Source organism: Aethalodelphis obliquidens, unplaced genomic scaffold (assembly GCF_003676395.1).
Source record: "Aethalodelphis obliquidens isolate GAN/ISIS:26980383/991018 unplaced genomic scaffold, ASM367639v1 scaffold50, whole genome shotgun sequence".
Classification (NCBI taxonomy): Eukaryota; Metazoa; Chordata; class Mammalia; order Artiodactyla; family Delphinidae; genus Aethalodelphis; species Aethalodelphis obliquidens.
In genome coordinates this window covers 14,172,594-14,188,749 of record NW_020837994.1, presented here as the reverse complement: position 1 = coordinate 14,188,749, position 16,156 = coordinate 14,172,594, and the positions used below count along the sequence as shown (strand labels likewise).

Here is a 16,156-nt window from a genome sequence, read left to right as displayed (position 1 = left end):
TTCCCGGACCGGGGCACGAACATGCGTCCCCTGCGTCAGCAGGCGGACTCTCAACCACTGCGCCACCAGGGAAGCCCCTAGAGAAATCAAGTTTGTTTGTTTGTTTGTTTTGCGGTACGCGGGCCTCTCACTGCTGTGGCCTCTCCCGTTGCGGAGCACAGGCTCCGGACGCGCAGGCTCAGCGGCCATGGCTCACGGGCGCAGCCGCTCCGCGGCATGTGGGATCTTCCCGGACCGGGGCACGAACCCGTGTCCCCTGCATCAGCAGGCGGACTCTCAACCACTGCGCCACCAGGGAAACCCTGAAATTTTAAAGTCAGAAGTACTCCCCAGAGATCTGGCAACCCAACTCCCTCATTTTACTTAGGGTCTTTCAGGAGTTTACTGAACTGCTAGCCTGGGGTACTCACCAAGCTGCTTCAGTCTACAACATTTAAGAATTATAAACCGAGAGTCCTTTCTTCCCACTGTGAAGCATGGTCATGAGACCTAAATGAGTGACTCTGGAAACGAACTGCAGTACTTCCTGCCTAGCCAGGGAGCTCACTCACCATGCTTGGCGACTGTGCCCTGAGAGGCAGTGAAGGAAAGCTGAAACTTTAGGACCCAGTCCTTAATTTTGCATTCTTTTGCTTAAAGAGTCCCCTCCCCTCAAGTGTATAAGCTTCAGGTCCCAGAAAATCTGAATTTTGGTCTGCGTGCCCCACACAGTAAATCTAAACATCTGATGCTCCAACAGGCTCCTGATCAGAAGACGAGACCAGGTGAGTGAGGATGACTCAGCTGGATTGGCTGGGAAAACATGCTGGGGCCTGTGAAGAGGTTGGATCAGGCATAGCGTTGAGAGCTGGCTCACATGATGTCTCAAACTTCCACCCCCTCCTTGCTTCGACCACCATTAGCTTCTTTGCTTTCCTTTCTTTGTTTCTTTTTTTTGTTAACTTGTGAAAGCTTTACTGTTTTAAATTAATTTTTAAAAACAGACCCAATCTCTAATCAACGTACAATGAATGATCTAGTTTTTCCATTTTGGGTGGTCAATTTTGTTCGTTGTGTTTTTCAAGGAATTTGCCCATGTTGCTTAAATTTCCAAATTTATTCACAGAAAGCTGTTCATAATATATTTTCATTATTTTTTTTATGTCTATAAGAACTGATACTGACAATTTGTGTTTTCTCAAATTCTTGATCAGTAGTACTAGGTGTTTGTCAATTTGTTATTTTTTTTACAAGGAACCACCTTTTGGCTTTGATGATTTTCTTTTTTATATTTGCTTTTAATGCCATTGTTTTGTACTCTCATCTTTATTTTTTTATTTTATTCTACTGTTAAAAATATTAGCTTCTTGCCCAGACCAAACTTGTCTTTCAGATCTACAGAACCAGAATTTTGGATCTGGTGGGGTCTTATTTTGCCATCACCCCTAATTTTTTGCAGGCTCTCAAAATGGCTTAGGCACCTCAGGTCCCTGATTCACCCACCTGCTCCCATTCATGAAGCCCCAGTGTTGGCCAATGCTCTAAGTAGACAGATTACGTGGTCCACTTATTAGATATAACCTGCCTGGTGTGTCCCTGTGTGGGTAGAAATCAACTAATATATTACAAATTGTGTTTATTTTTCAGTTGTCTTGTCTGTCTCTACTCACGAGAAGGTAAAGCTTTTGAGACTAGGAATCTCTGTCTGTGTTATTCCTTATCATCCCAAGCACGAATATATATCTGTTAAAAGAATAAATGGGAAAAAAAAAAAAAAACTCTTTCATACTGAAAGATTTAAGTCTGAATCTGACTTTCTCCTCACTGGCTGTTTGACCCTAGGTACATTACTTAAAATGTCTAGGCCTTGGTTTCCTCATTTGTAAAATGGGAAGAATAATGGTATGTGTTTTTTTTTTTTTTTTTTTTTTTTGCGGTACGCGCGCCTCTCACTGTTGTGGTTTCTCCCGTTGCGCAGCACAGGCTCCGGACGCGCAGGCTCAGCGGCCATGGCGCGCAGGCCCAGCCGCTCCGCGGCACGTGGGAGCCTCCCGGACCGGGGCACGAACCCGCGTCCCCCGCATCAGCAGGCAGACTCTCAACCACTGCGCCACCAGGGAAGCCCACAATGGTATTTATTTTTAAGACTGCTGGGTCGATTAGGTGACATATGTATAAAACCTGGCACATAGCAAGTGCTGGATAGATGCTTGCTAGTATTATTACCACGTAAAATAATCTGACTAGTTGTTTAAATTGTCTTTCAATGCTGCTCAGAGCTTTTAGGATAGGAGAGGTGGAGGCTAAAAGCATGGATGCCCTCAGCATTTACAGCCCAATTATCCTCCTGGTTAGACGATTACTAGTTGAATAGGTGTGAAGGTGCTCAGTGTTCACACCCGCAGGCTGCTGACAGGTCAGGATTACCATTACCGGATCGCCAAGGAAGAAAGGAGGCAGGGGCAGGTGAAATGACTTGCACAAGGTCACTCACCTCGAAAACCAGGGCGTGCCGGACCCAAATCCAGCTCTTATGCCTCTTGAAATTGTATTACCTGCTGCCTTGCCTCCACGCTCTCTCTGCCATATGGGATGGGGGCGGGGCCCGTGACCTCAAGAGCCCTGTGTTCAGCCTGGCTTTTTACTACCGTCTCGGCAATTCACTTAATTTTTTTGACGCTCTCGCTTGCAAAACTTGGAAAATAAAAACCACACCTCCAAGCTTTGTGGCCAAGATCACAGGCGAGAAAAGCACTTCGGAAAGATCGCAGGCGAGAAAAGCACTTCGGAAACTGTAAAGTGCTGTACGAATAACCTCTGCAAAAGGCATTTGCCTTGAGGCGCCCTAACTTATCGGGCCCGGGAGTCCCGATAAGTTAGGGCGGGTCTCCACCCCTCTCCAAGGCCGCGCGGCGCGGGGTAGGAAGGAGGATTAACCCCTGGGCTCCTGTCTGGGCGTTTCTCCAGGCGGCCGCGGAGGAGTTCCGCCCCTCGCCCCGTCCAGTTCCGCCCCGCCGCCTCCGCTCTCTCTCGCCCGCACTCGCGCTCCGCTAGTCTCTCCCGCCCAAGGCCCGGCTGCGCTTCCCCGGCCCGCACTGCAAAGCAAGGCGCGGCTGGCGGGCCGCCAGGATGCAGGTCCCGCACAAGGAGCACCTGTACAAGCTGTTGGTGATCGGCGACCTGGGCGTGGGCAAGACCAGCATCATCAAGCGCTACGTGCACCAGAACTTCTCCTCGCACTACCGGGCCACCATCGGCGTGGACTTCGCGCTCAAGGTGCTCCACTGGGACCCGGAGACCGTGGTTCGCCTGCAGCTCTGGGACATCGCAGGTGAGCAGCGGGGGAGGGGAGAGGGGGCGGGAGCGCTTCGCAGCGGGTCTCCAGTCTCTGGGCAGCGGCTTGCGGCCAAGTGGGAGACCCAGATCTCCTGGGCGCTGCGCCGCACGAGACTTTTCCCGGTGGGCTGGAAACTTGGTGTCAAAGAAAACAGTTTCTCTCTCGCGCGCAGAAATTTCAAGTGCATTCACTGGAGCTTTGGGGCTGTTGCTTTATCTCCCTCCCACAGCCTCCCCTGGGATCTCTCGCCCCAGCGCGGGCCTCCCGGGGGACCCAGAGGGAGAATACCCGGAGTTGCATTCAATTCTTGGTCTCCAGCTCATTTTCCGGGCACGGGCAGTCCCGCCGGTGGCGCGGCCCTGAGTGTCCTGCCCGCCCTTCTGTGCTTGGGCCATCGACGGGAAGCCCCTAGACCCGTTCACAGCGGGAACCAGGAGAGTTCCAGGCTAGAGGAGTTTCCCAATTCCAGTTTCCAATCTCTCACTGCATTCCAACTTTTGCTACCCCCCTTTTCTACCCTTCAATCAAGCAAGTTGGACGTTCTCTGCTTTGAGAAAGCTGAGGAACTTTCTGTGTATGTATTGGGGGTAAAGTATTATTTCTCTCTCTCTTTCTTTCTGTCTTTTTGTCTGTCTGTCTGTCCCTCTCTCTCTCTCTGGCTCTCTGTCATCTATGAAAAGGAGACTGAGTATTATTTTAGGGCCATTTTTGTCTAAGGGTCTATGACATTAGCCACAGATTTCTTGATTTGTCCCTAAAGTTTTCACTGAGAGGTCTGGAAAATGAGAAGCATCTTTACAATGTTTGAAATCAGAATTTGATTCCTAGGGTTTGTACCAGAAGTTAGGCCTTCAGTCTAAGCTTGGAGTATAAAGAGTGAGTCCTTGGACGGAGGCTGTTGGCAACCTGGGCATGTCTAACCCCTCATTACAGTTACTGGCCCTGCCACTCACTTAACCTGCTCAGTGGCTCCAGAGAAGTCCCTTCAGCTCAGCTGCACCCCTGTTAAGTTGGAGAGTGGTTGGACAATGACATCTTAGGACCCTTCCTGCTCAGAAGTTTTAAGGTCCTCTGGGATTCCCTGTGAACCCCTTCAAATAGTCCGCTTCACTTCTGCCTATTTCATAGTCTGTGGCACTAGGAACCTTTATAAGTGCTGGACCCAAACTGGCCGCTTCTCTTGCAGAAAACAGGTTCATTTTAGCTGGTGCGTTTGACTGGAAACTCTTTATCATGGCCTGAAGCGAGAACAAATGTGGAAAATTTTCAAAAAGGCGTTTCTGGTTCTGGGGACTCCAGTGCCTCTTTAATCATGAGCTTCCAGGTCTTATGATAAAACTCTTGGCATCTGAACAGATTCATGCCTTTGGTGTCATTTTTAGCAGCTCTAGTAGCACAGGGGTTATCAGAGACCAGAAGGTGTCATTGGCCACTATCTGATTGGGCTTTATACCTAGAAAATCCTCTATGAGTCTGTGCACTTCGTTGCTGCTTTTTTCAGTGTCTGACAACTCTTCCGGCTGCATCAAAGTCTCTAGGACCGAAGTTTAGAATTAGCTGACTGTTTGAAGGGGATGTAGCTGTAATTTAGATTTTTATGTGAAAAGCAAATAATGATGTGACCTCAGACATGTTACATAATGTCTGTGGGTCTCAGTGTCATCACCTAACAGGGACAATAGTAGGGTATAAAGATGAAGAGCCTAAATTCCAGAGTCGAACTGCTTCTGTCTGGATCCCTGTTTTACCCCATATGTCCTGGGTGATTTTAGGCAAGTTCCCTAACTTCCTGGTCTCAGTTTCCTTGTCTGTAAATAGATAGAATGCTTTCTCTCAACAAAGGAGCAAACAAGAGATGAACAACCAGCAAATGCTAGCTATACCCATTAGTACTTACTACCTAGGAGAGCTGCATGGACTGTTGTTACACTAGCTACCAATTTTTTTGAACGTGTATAAACGCTAGGCAAGAAGGACATGATGTAAATGTGCTAATTAAACCTTGTTAAATGATAATTCCTGGTAAACAATGGGCACATATAATGTATTCCAAACATCCAGCACTGTTTTCCAGCTTTGTCCATATTACCACATGCTGTCTTGAGCAATTTCATTCCCAAGCTTCGAAATACCTCCTGAGCCATGAGTCAGTTCTGAAGTTGCCATGGAGGCTATAGTTGCAGAAGTCTGTATAAGTAAGAAATCTGAGGAGCCTTGAGTCCTATAGATACAGTGGTGTGCACCATCTCTGTAGGGAAGCTTCATTTTCCCGGAGCTCTGATGTTTAGTGCTAACCTGTCTTTGGCAGCCTCCAGCCCAAAGGCCCTGTGGGCTGAGTTAGAAGTTGGGCAGCAGGCAAAGCTGGTTGGGGGGAAGTTGGGCCATTGTGGGAAAGGGTGACTGGAGCGCAGTACTGACATGTTTCAAGCTGCATAGCTGGTCCTGTGAGGAGTGAGTTCATATGGAATCCAACCTCAACTTCCCAGCCAGACTTCAGTCAGCTAAGTGTATCTTATAGCATCTTCAGGTCAGCCTGTCTGTCCACCCTTGAGGAATGCTTCTCTGTCTCCTTTGTGCTCACTTCTGGTGTGTGTCTGAAAAGAACAGGTCATGAAAGCTGGGGGACTTGCGTTGAGATTGCCGGGGGTGTGGATGAGGTAGAGGGGACATGCCCTGTCTGGATAGGGTATCACATCCATCTGCTAGAGAGGGAATTTTTGCTCAGTTAGACTTTTAATATCCATTTGATTAAATGCCAAGTAGGGTCCTATTTGTTCAGCTAATTCCCATGATGTGTGTCTTGTGGCCACTTAGACGGGCCAGTCTGCTCCTGAAAAGAACTCCAAGAAGTACCTTTCAGGGCTTGTGAAGACCTTTTTTTTCTTTTTTTTAACATCTTTATTGGAGTATAATTGCTTTACAATGGTGTTTAGTTTCTGCTTTATAACAAAGTGAATCAGCTATACATATACATATATCCCCATATCTCCTCCCTCTTGCGTCTCCCTCCCACCCTCCCTATCCCACCCCTCTACTTGGACATAAGTACCGAGCTGATCTCCCTGTGCTATGCGGCTGCTTCCCACTAGCTATCTATTTTACATTTGGTAGTATATATAAGTCCATGCCTCTCTCTCACTTCATCCAAGCTTACCCTTCCCCCTCCCCAAGCGCTTGTGAAGTAGACCTTTAAACCAGCGTGATGAATCCCACAAACCCCTTAGGGGACAGCAGTTGCCCTGTATCCCAGTGATTCTACCGTAGAGGAGCAGCTGAGTTAGCTCTGGGTTCAGAAACTCTTGATAGAGTCAGAGAAGTTAAGTCACTTTGCCCAAGGCCACCCAGCTAATAAGTGGAAGAGCTGGCTTTGAAGCAGGTCTGTCTGATTTGGAATCAAGCCATGCTCTTTATAACCAAAGGCCTGTGAGCGCCTGGTGCAGAGGTGGCCCACTGGGGTGATACTTCCTTCCTTTTTAATGGCACTGCTTCTTTAGTAGATAGATTATTCTTGCCTTCTCTCTCCTATTTCTAACATGTTTTTGGATGTTAATCAGTACCGCTGTGCAGAGAGTGGAAGGAACTGGAATGAAAATCTATTTCTGAAAATTTGATTCTTGGTTATAGGGTTTTTTCACTTTATAGAATTATCAAAAAAAGAAAGAAAGAAAAGTTCACACTTGAGACTCTCCTTTCCTACTCCTCTCCAAATCCTGATGCTGTGATTACTCCATTAGCACTTTCAAAGAGAACTATACAATTTTGTCCAGAACTCTTGATGTGATTTGGGAACTGGCAACAGGAATTAGGACAGTGATAGTAATAGTAGCTAACATCTTTTAGGCATTTATTCTTACAATTGTCTGTGCATATTTAATTTTTAATTTTCCAGTAAAATAGTTGGTTACATGGTAGTGCTGGAATTTAAAACGTGGCCATTGAATCCCGCACCCAGGTTCCTAACAGCTTTGCTCTACTTCCCACAATTTAAAAATAGAATATTTTAGGACTTCCCTGGTGGTGCAGTGGTTGGGAGTCCGCCTGCCGATGCGGGGGACGCGGGTTCGTGCCCCGGTCCGGGAGGATCCCACATGCCGCGGAGCGGCTGGTCTCGTGAGCCGTGGCCGCTGAGCCTGCGCGTCCGGAGCCTGTGCTCCGCAACGGGAGAGGCCACGGCAGTGAGAGGTCCGCGTACCACCAAAAAAAAAAAAAAAAAAAAAGAATATTTTAGAATACTAATTAGAATACTAATAAACATACTATTACTTATTCTATCCATAAATTGTGGATATTCTAAAACTGTAATACTTGACATTGGGCAAATCATGAAACCCTGCTGGATCTGAGTTGCTCCATCTTTAAAATGGCAACTGTTTCATTTTCCTGTGATATCACATATTCATGCTGTGTTATCTCTTGTAGTCTCTGTCAGCTTTAATATAGTCTTACTGTGCCCAGTTAGTACGTGGCAGCTTATTCCAACTTCTTTACTTACTAGCTTTGTGACTTGTGCAAGTTACTTAACTTCTATTCCTTGGTTTCCTGTCAAAAAACTGGGGACAACAGCAGAATCTGTATCTTAGCGTTACAAGAATGAAACGAGTTAATTCATATAAAGCTGTACCCGACACATTCGGAACGTGAGCTATTACTCTTGTTGTTTTAATCACTATTACAAACTACTTTCACATACATTTTCCTGCTTGATCTTCCCAACGTTGCTGAGGATATTGACAGAGCGGGTAGTGTTAGGCCTATTTTATATGAGATCAAGAATCAGAGACCCAAGGTCACAAGAGCTCGCACGTGGCGGAGGAGAATAGGAACAGCAGGTCTGTTTAACTTCATCTTTTATGCATATATATGAGAGAAATGTCCAGGTCTGTTGGTCATCAGAAAACCTGATGCTAGACTTAACAAAGACAGTAGAAAATAAATTAAGTTGGCAGGTAATTTAGAGAATGCTTCTTCCCCATGTGAAAGTTTCACTGCAAGACTCTCCTAAATAATAAATTCCCCTATGTAGCTAAAACAAGATCCAGAAAAACATTTCCCTGCAGGGCACATCTATACTAACTTTCCCCACCTAAGCTGTGTGACAAAGAAGCATTGGAGGACATTAATTATCCAACAGGCAGAGTGACAGCGGCGGGTAGCCCCGGTCTAGAGTCAGGAGCCTGGAAACGCTGACTGCCCACACCAGTGGCCGTGAGATTCATCTGCGTCACGCTGGTGTGTTGTTTTAGTGTCTGTAAAGTGCTTCCACATCGTGAAATTCAACTGAGGGAAGGGATTGGACTTGAGCATCTCTTCAATATCTGTTTCTAAAAGACTAATTCTCCAGGAAGTTTTAGAAGAAGGGTTTTAACTATCCACGTAATTAGATCTAAAAATGTAGAAAGAGCTAAATTTGGCAACTACTGTGTCAGACCAAAAAGTAAAAATGCATGGCAAGTCTGGGCCACTTTCTGGTGGGCACTTTATTGCCTTGTTTCTAGCCTGGCTAATTATAGATTTTCTAAATACCGTGTGGATTAACATGCTATGTGCTTACAAGTAAATAGTATGTACACTGAACAAAACAGTGAACTTTCAGAGTGAGGTGAATGATGGGTGGGCAACACACCTCAGGGCTTCTTGCAGGGAGGTCATTAGAATCTCCATGTGTCACAGACACATGGGCATTAGGCCTGTGGGACAAGTCCCCTCATCTAGGCTTTAGAGGACTAGTTCCTCTAGACAAGAGGGCACATAGCAGCCTGACCGAGGAAAGCTAAGTCATTTGAGAGAAGGAGGGAATGCAGGGAACACCTCCGATGTGTGTGGTTGGTTTCTTGAGCAGATGTGTATATTAAATGCCTGGTATGTGTTAGGCACTGTGCGAGGTGAGGGGGAAAACAGAGAAGGCTAAAGAACTGAACAAGACTTGATTCCTGACCTCAAAAAGTTCACGGTTTAGTGGGCACGACAGCACAGAAGCAAATCATTGTAACGGTGAGTAAAGTGTACTGATATAGGTAACTCCAAAATACTCTGGAGATGCAGACGGGGTCCTGTCCACACCACATCCATCCATTCTCTGAGCAGGCTGAACAAAACCTCTAGCTGGTGTGATATTTCCTGTGTTCTTACCTAGCACCAGTTACTCCCTGTGAGGGACTTCAGGGCCACACGACGTGAGACAGAAGTTCATCCTCCGGCCCTTTTTAATTCCGTCTCCTTCTCCTGGGGAGCTCATGCATTCCTGAGGCTTTAAACTCTATGCTTATGACTACAAAACTATGCCTATAGCCTTGCCTTCTCACAAGCTTCAGGCCTACAATTTCGTCTTCCTGCTGGACATTGTCTTTATGATATCTCATATATATTGCAAGATCAATATGTCATAGCCAAGTTGCATAAAAAAAACAAGATGGTTGGTTTTTTCTCTTAATAAAGTAATATATGCTCAATGTAGCAAAAATGGAAAGTGCAAAAGAAAACAACAATACAACAACAAAGGAACACAAGCAGAGAATATCTACCATCACACCATCACCCCCTTTTTGTTTTATTTTTGCGGTACGCGGGCCTCTCACTGTTGTGGCCTCTCCCGTTGTGGAGCACAGGCTCCGGACACGCAGGCTCAGTGGCCATGGCTCATGGGGCCAGCCGCTCCGCGGCACGTGGGATCCTCCCGGACCGGGGCATGAACCCGTGTCCCCTGCATCGGCAGGCGGACTCTCAACCACTGCGCCACCAGGGAAGCCCCCATCACCCCTTTTAATGAAAGTAGTAAATGATGCTATTTGTAAACCTCAACTAGACATATCTCTCCACATACTGGTCTTCCTAGTTTATGTGAACTATACTACTTTTTACCCAGTCACTACGACTTGAAACCTCTGCCATCTTTTCTCCTTCTCTTTTGAGCCACACATGCTATCAATCTCCATGTCAGTTAGTGATTATGCCTCTCCTGTCACGGCCTTAGACCAGGGACAGCACTATTATTATGTACCTGTCTTGCTGTCATAGCCACCTGGCTAGTTCTAGTCTCTTCCTCCAACAGTTCGTATGTGTGCTAAGGTCAAGTTTATCTTCCCAGAACATCACTTTGGTGGTTCCCCATTGCCAATAGATTATAAACATCATGGTGGAAAGAATTAAAGTGGTTGGGATGAGGTGATTGGAGGGATGGTGACTAGAAGGAAGACAGATTCTAAGTTGTAGAGCTATAGAGGGAGGAGTTCATGGGCTCCTAGAAAGAAGGAGTAAGTGGAGCCCTTGAGGCCCACCCAGGTCAAAAGGAAACCCAGGATCTGTTTCATTCTGGCTTTGTCAGAACACAGGTACTCTCACTGAGGGTCAAAATGGTACTTAAATATTTTGTTCTATTTTACTGCATTTCATTTAAAAGTCTTTTTATTTTTAATTTATTTTAATTTTTCAATTTTTATAACATCTTTATTGGAGTATAATTGCTTTACAATGGTATGCTAGTTTCTGCTGTATAACAAAGTGAATCAGCTATATGTATACATATATCCCCATATCCCCTCCCTCTTGTGTCTCCCTCCCACCCTCCCTATCCTACCCCTCTAGGTGGCCACAAAGCACCGAACTGACCTCCCTGTGAGATGCAGCTGCTTCCCACTAGCTATCTATTTTACATTTGGTAGTGTATATATGTCCATGCCACTCTCTCACTTCGTCCCAGCTTCCCTTTCCCCCTCCCCGTGTCCTCAAGTCCATTCTCTATGTCTTGCGTCTTTATTCCTGTCCTGGCCCTAGGTTCTTCAGAACCTTTTTTTTAGATTCCATATATATGTGTTAGCATACGGTATTTGTTTTTCTCTTTCTGACTTACTTCACTCTGTATGACAGACTCTAAGTCCATCCACCTCACTATAAATAACTCAATTTCGTTTATTTTATGGCTGAGTAATATTCCATTGTATATATGTGCCACATCTTCTTTATCCATTCATCTGTTGATGGACACTTAGGTTGCTTCCATGTCCTGGCTATTGCAAATAGTGCTGCAATGAACACTGTGGTACATGACTCTTTTTGAATTATGCTTTTCTCAGGGTATATGCCCAGTAGTGGGATTGCTGGGTCATATGGTAGTTCTATTTTTAGTTTTTTAAGGAACCTCCATACTGTTTTCCAAAGTGGCTGTATCAATTTGCATTCCCACCAACAGTGCAAGAGGGTTCCCTTTTCTCCACACCCTCTCCAGCATTTATTGTTTCTAGATTTTTTGATGATGGCCATTCTGACCGGTGTGAGGTGATACTTCATTGTAGTTTTGATTTGCATTTCTCTAATGATGAGTGATGTTGAGTATTCTTTCATGTGTTTGTTGGCAATCTGTAATATCTTCTTTAGAGAAATGTTTATTTAGGTCTTCTGCCCGTTTTTGGATTGGGTTGTTGTTTTTTTGATATTGAGCTGCATGAGCTGCTTGTGTAGTTTGGAGATTAATCCTTTGTCAGTTGGTTCGTTTGCAAATATTTTCTGCCCTTCTTAGGGTTGTCTGAAAGTCATTTTAAAACCTCAGGATTTGAGAGTTGTAAGATCTTGCCTGGGAAAATTTATTCATTCACTTGATAAGCACAGGGTTTTAGGGGGGAGTGAAATGGACATTGGTGTGGAATCTGATATTCTGGTGGAGCATAAAGATATTTAAAGATAATCATGGAGATAATTATTGACTGTTTTGATAAGTGCCCTGAAGGAGAAATGTCAGGTGCTAAAGAAGGTCAAAACGTGGCATCTGCCATAGCCATGGTGTGGAGGTGAGGGGACGTGGTGAGGACTGTGGGTCGTCCGGCACTGCCGGAGATTACAATGTAAGGAGGGAGGTGGTGAGAGGGAACGGCAGTCAAATTAGGAGAGGATGTATTTGCTAAGCCAATGGTTAAGAGTGATAGTTCCTTACATTAATCAATTTATCAAAGTAAACTTTGCAGTTTAAACAGCACAATGATCCTGCCAAATGGGTCATATTATTTCCAGTTTTATAGGTGAGGAAACTGGGCCAAGGGTAAGTAGAACATGGTGCCTGGCACATTATAGTTGCTCAGTAAAAGTGGTTTGGTGTTAAATAGCCAGTGGGCTTGGACCTTAGAGTCATTGCTCACCTGAAAGCATTTTGAAGAGAGTTGTCTTGTGGTAGGTTTAGAGCCCAATTGCTCCCTCTTCTGAGAATTCACTTTGGGAAGCCCTGCTTTCAAACCATTGAGAACGCTTTTTATTATTTTACTCTCTTTGATTCTGGGAGGGATATTCCCAGATGGCTATGGTGGCTCCTGGGGTGGAATTCGGGTTTATTCTATCAAGGAAAGATCCTCACCTTCTAGGTGGGTGTACTAGAGTAGTCTCCATCAACTTGGCAAAGTCAAGTCTGAGACTCTAGCCTGGGGTTCCAAATTATTGAGTTCCACTATCTTTTTTCAGCTGTTCAAGAGCTTCGTTGAGAAGTTATGTTATCTTAAACTATTCATTGAAAATAACTCAGGTGTTTTTTTTTTTTTTTCCGGTACGCGGGCCTCTCACTGTTGTGGCCTCTCCCGTTGCAGAGCGCAGGCTCAGCGGCCATGGCTCATGGGCCCAGCCGCTCCGCGGCATGTGGGATCTTCCCGGACCAGGGCACGAACCCGTGTCCCCTGCATCAGCAGGTGAACTCTCAACCACTGCGCCACCAGGGAAGCCCTAACTCAGGTTTTAAATTTCACCATTCCCCACTCCCTTTAGTTTTCCATTCTCACATATTAATCAAATCCTGTCTTTTCTACCTTGACAAATAACTCTTATCTTATCCCTCCTTTCAGTAGCCATGTCTTCTTCACAACTTATCTGACCTACTGTAGCATCATCCTGATGCCCATCCCTTCCTCAGGCTTTCCCACCCATCAGCTTGTCATATACAGAGGTGAGGCTTCTTAGCATGGCATCATTCTCTAGTTAGGTGTTCTCCAGTTTGGCATCCTTCAGTGGACCCTCATCACTTTCGGAATGAAAGACTAAACATTTCAGCATGAAATTCACGGCCTTTCATGATCCTGCCTCTGTCATCCATTCCAGTCTCATCTCTCATATGTATGATTCTTGAACATTCTGGATATCGTATAATGCCTTCAGTTCAACCACCTTTCCCTTTATACTGTGGCTCATACAATTGCCTCTGGCTAACTACACTTTCCCTCTTCTTTACTTAGATAGCTTCTATGGCTCCTCTGTCACTTACCCATCTCATCTCCTTCAGGAAGTCTCTTTTGAGTCCCTGTGACTGAGGGAGATACTGTTTATCTCCTCTCATAATATACCATGCTTACTTCAGATTAGAAGTCCTCTACTACTGCATTGGAATGCTTTTTCCTTCCAGCTGTAACCCTAGTACTTGGTACTAGTGGGTGCTTAATGAGTATTTGTTCACTAAAAATTTTCAGTCAACTATTTCATCATTGCTCTAAAAATTTCTTTAATAAACAAAAGAAACTTTTTGTTTATGAACAAAATACAAGTTTTTTCATGCTTGAAAGACTTTGTAATTTTATGAACATTGACATATGAAAAATGCATACATTTTAGAATCGATAAATATGGTGATCACTTTCCTTAAGTTGGCATTCATTTTATTTTTCACCATAAAAACTGGAGAGTGACCTTAAAGACCATTCTTAAAAACTGTGCTTCTTCATTTAACAAAATCTTCATAATTCGGAGGAAAATGTCATTCATTTGGAGGTCAAATGACAAAACTGTTTTTATTTATGTTTTTGGATAGATTAGATGAAGCAATATAGGTAATTTTCACAGAGTTAAAACCTTGAGGGTTCATCAAACCAAATCCTTCATTTTACAGATGAGGAAGCTATGCTCTGAAAGGGGGTTCGTATTAGTTTCTCAGGCTCAGAGAGCTAGTTAGTGGTAGAACTAGAACCAGAATACAGGCTTCTCTGGTTTATTAATGATGGGATTTGAAGAATTAAAAACTTCTTAACACCAGATGTCTTGCTGTTGTCTCAAGTACTGGGGCACAAAAAAAATGAACTTAGCATTCATCCAGCTATGGGAGTTCATGCCATAAAGAAGAGAGGATGGGGTTTCCCTGGTGGCGCAGTGGTTGAGAGTCCGCCTGCCGATGCAGGGGACACGGGTTCGTGCCCCGGTCCGGGAAGATCCCGCATGCCGCGGAGCGGCTGGGCCCGTGAGCCATGGCCGCTGAGCCTGCGCATCCGGAGCCTGTGCTCCGCAAAGGGAGAGGCCACAACAGTGAGAGGCCCACATAATACCGCCAAAAAAAAAAAAAAAAAAGAAGAGAGGATGGTGGTATGGAATTGGGGTGAACCAAAGTCACCCACAGTTTGGCTTCAAATGACATGCCTAATATAATTTCCCCCAGTGCTCCCTTATGAGGCTTCCAATGTGGCCATTTGGACTCCTTGCTCTTCCTTACTCACACCCCGTGTTTGTTGCTTCTGTGCCTTTGCTCCTGCCCTTCTTGCTAGTTCACATGCCCTTCCATTTATTTCAACGTATCCAAAACCTACTTGATGTTTAAGACCCACCTGAAAGGGCAACTCCTCTACAAAGATTTCCTGAATTCTCTCCTTCCAGGGGTAACCTCTTCCTCCCTTGAATCCGACACGACTCTACTCCCTTCTGGCACGTCTCCCTTTAGCAATTCATTAGAGTTATGTTGTACTTCTCCAAATATCCTTTCCGATTTTTAGCAGAGCTTGACACAATTACTTGTTACATAATTTAATGAAATGACTGTGGAGTTAGCAAAGAAGTAGAAAAGGAGAAAGTACTATGGAGGAGGAGAACGAAGCAAAAGCAGGTTTTGGATGCAAAGGGAAGAGAGTTCAGGAAGAGGATAGTCAATCATTTCAAATGTCTGGAAGAAATCAGAATTATTACTCTTTGCCCCAAGTCGCTATTTTTTGTAGTCTGTGTTATCCTGATACATGATTTAACGTTTCTTCCTCATCAGCCTTACATACATCTGCTCTCTCAGGAAGAACAATGGAAAACTTAGCTTCTTGTGAACTCCTCAGCCTATTGGAGACCAAGAAATTATCTACAGTGTGAGGGATTCAAACACATTTCAATCTAATTTGTAGGGTGAAGTTGAAAACAAATTGATTTAAATTACTTGTTGGGAGGACTGTTTTCCCCCTGCAATATAAAGGGTTATTAATAGCCACCATTTATTGGGTGTTAGGCATGGTGCCGTGCATTTTTATGTGTCATTTTATTTACTGCTCACAAGGAACTGATCTGTAGGTACTGTTACTAACCCTATCATAAAGAGGAGAGAGCTATGCTTATACAGGCTAGAAAACAGATAAACGCTCAAAATTTTTCAGAAGTCACACAGAAGGTAAGAGATGATGCTAGGATATGCACTGAGATTTGTCTAGTTACAAATTCTATTTTGTAACCGCTCCACTCTACTATTTCCTATCGTGTAATATAACAATGCAATTGTTTTCACATATCATGGATTAAGTTGCATTTTGAAGATGTACATTATTTATTTTAAAGGAATATTTATTATTGTTTTTAGCCTTTCTACTTTGGACAGGGCTAAGAGTTGGATGAGCTGAGTTCTTTGCACATGTCATTGCTTAGACTATGTCGTTGGTTTGGCTTAATAAGAACCATACTAACATACTACTTGAGACAGGAAGACCACAGTGCCTAAGGGACACAGTCTCTTGTTTGAGAATTAAAGATAAGAATGGCTATGATGCTTGATGTTATTGGAATAAAAATTAAGTCTTGTACGGTGGTAGAGGGGTGTGTGTGTGTGTGTGTGTGTGTGTGTGTGTGTGTGTGTGTGTGTGT

At 44.5% G+C, this 16,156-nt stretch overlaps 1 protein-coding gene and 1 long non-coding RNA gene across 2 annotated transcripts in view; both read left to right on the top strand.

Moving 5' to 3' along the window:
* The window catches only part of LOC113607866 (uncharacterized), a 43,683-nt gene extending 42,698 nt beyond the window's left edge, over positions 1-985 (top strand). The window contains exon 3 of the long non-coding RNA XR_003428125.1: positions 740-985. This is a non-coding gene — a long non-coding RNA (uncharacterized LOC113607866). The remainder of the gene's footprint in view (positions 1-739) is intronic.
* Positions 986-2,635: 1,650 nt separating this feature from the next.
* Positions 2,636-16,156, top strand: part of RAB38 (RAB38, member RAS oncogene family) — an 81,081-nt gene continuing 67,560 nt past the window's right edge. Inside the window, exon 1 of the mRNA XM_027083625.1 lies at positions 2,636-3,310. Within this exon, the coding sequence (XP_026939426.1) occupies positions 3,109-3,310 (202 nt within the window). The 5' untranslated portion in view covers positions 2,636-3,108. The remainder of the gene's footprint in view (positions 3,311-16,156) is intronic.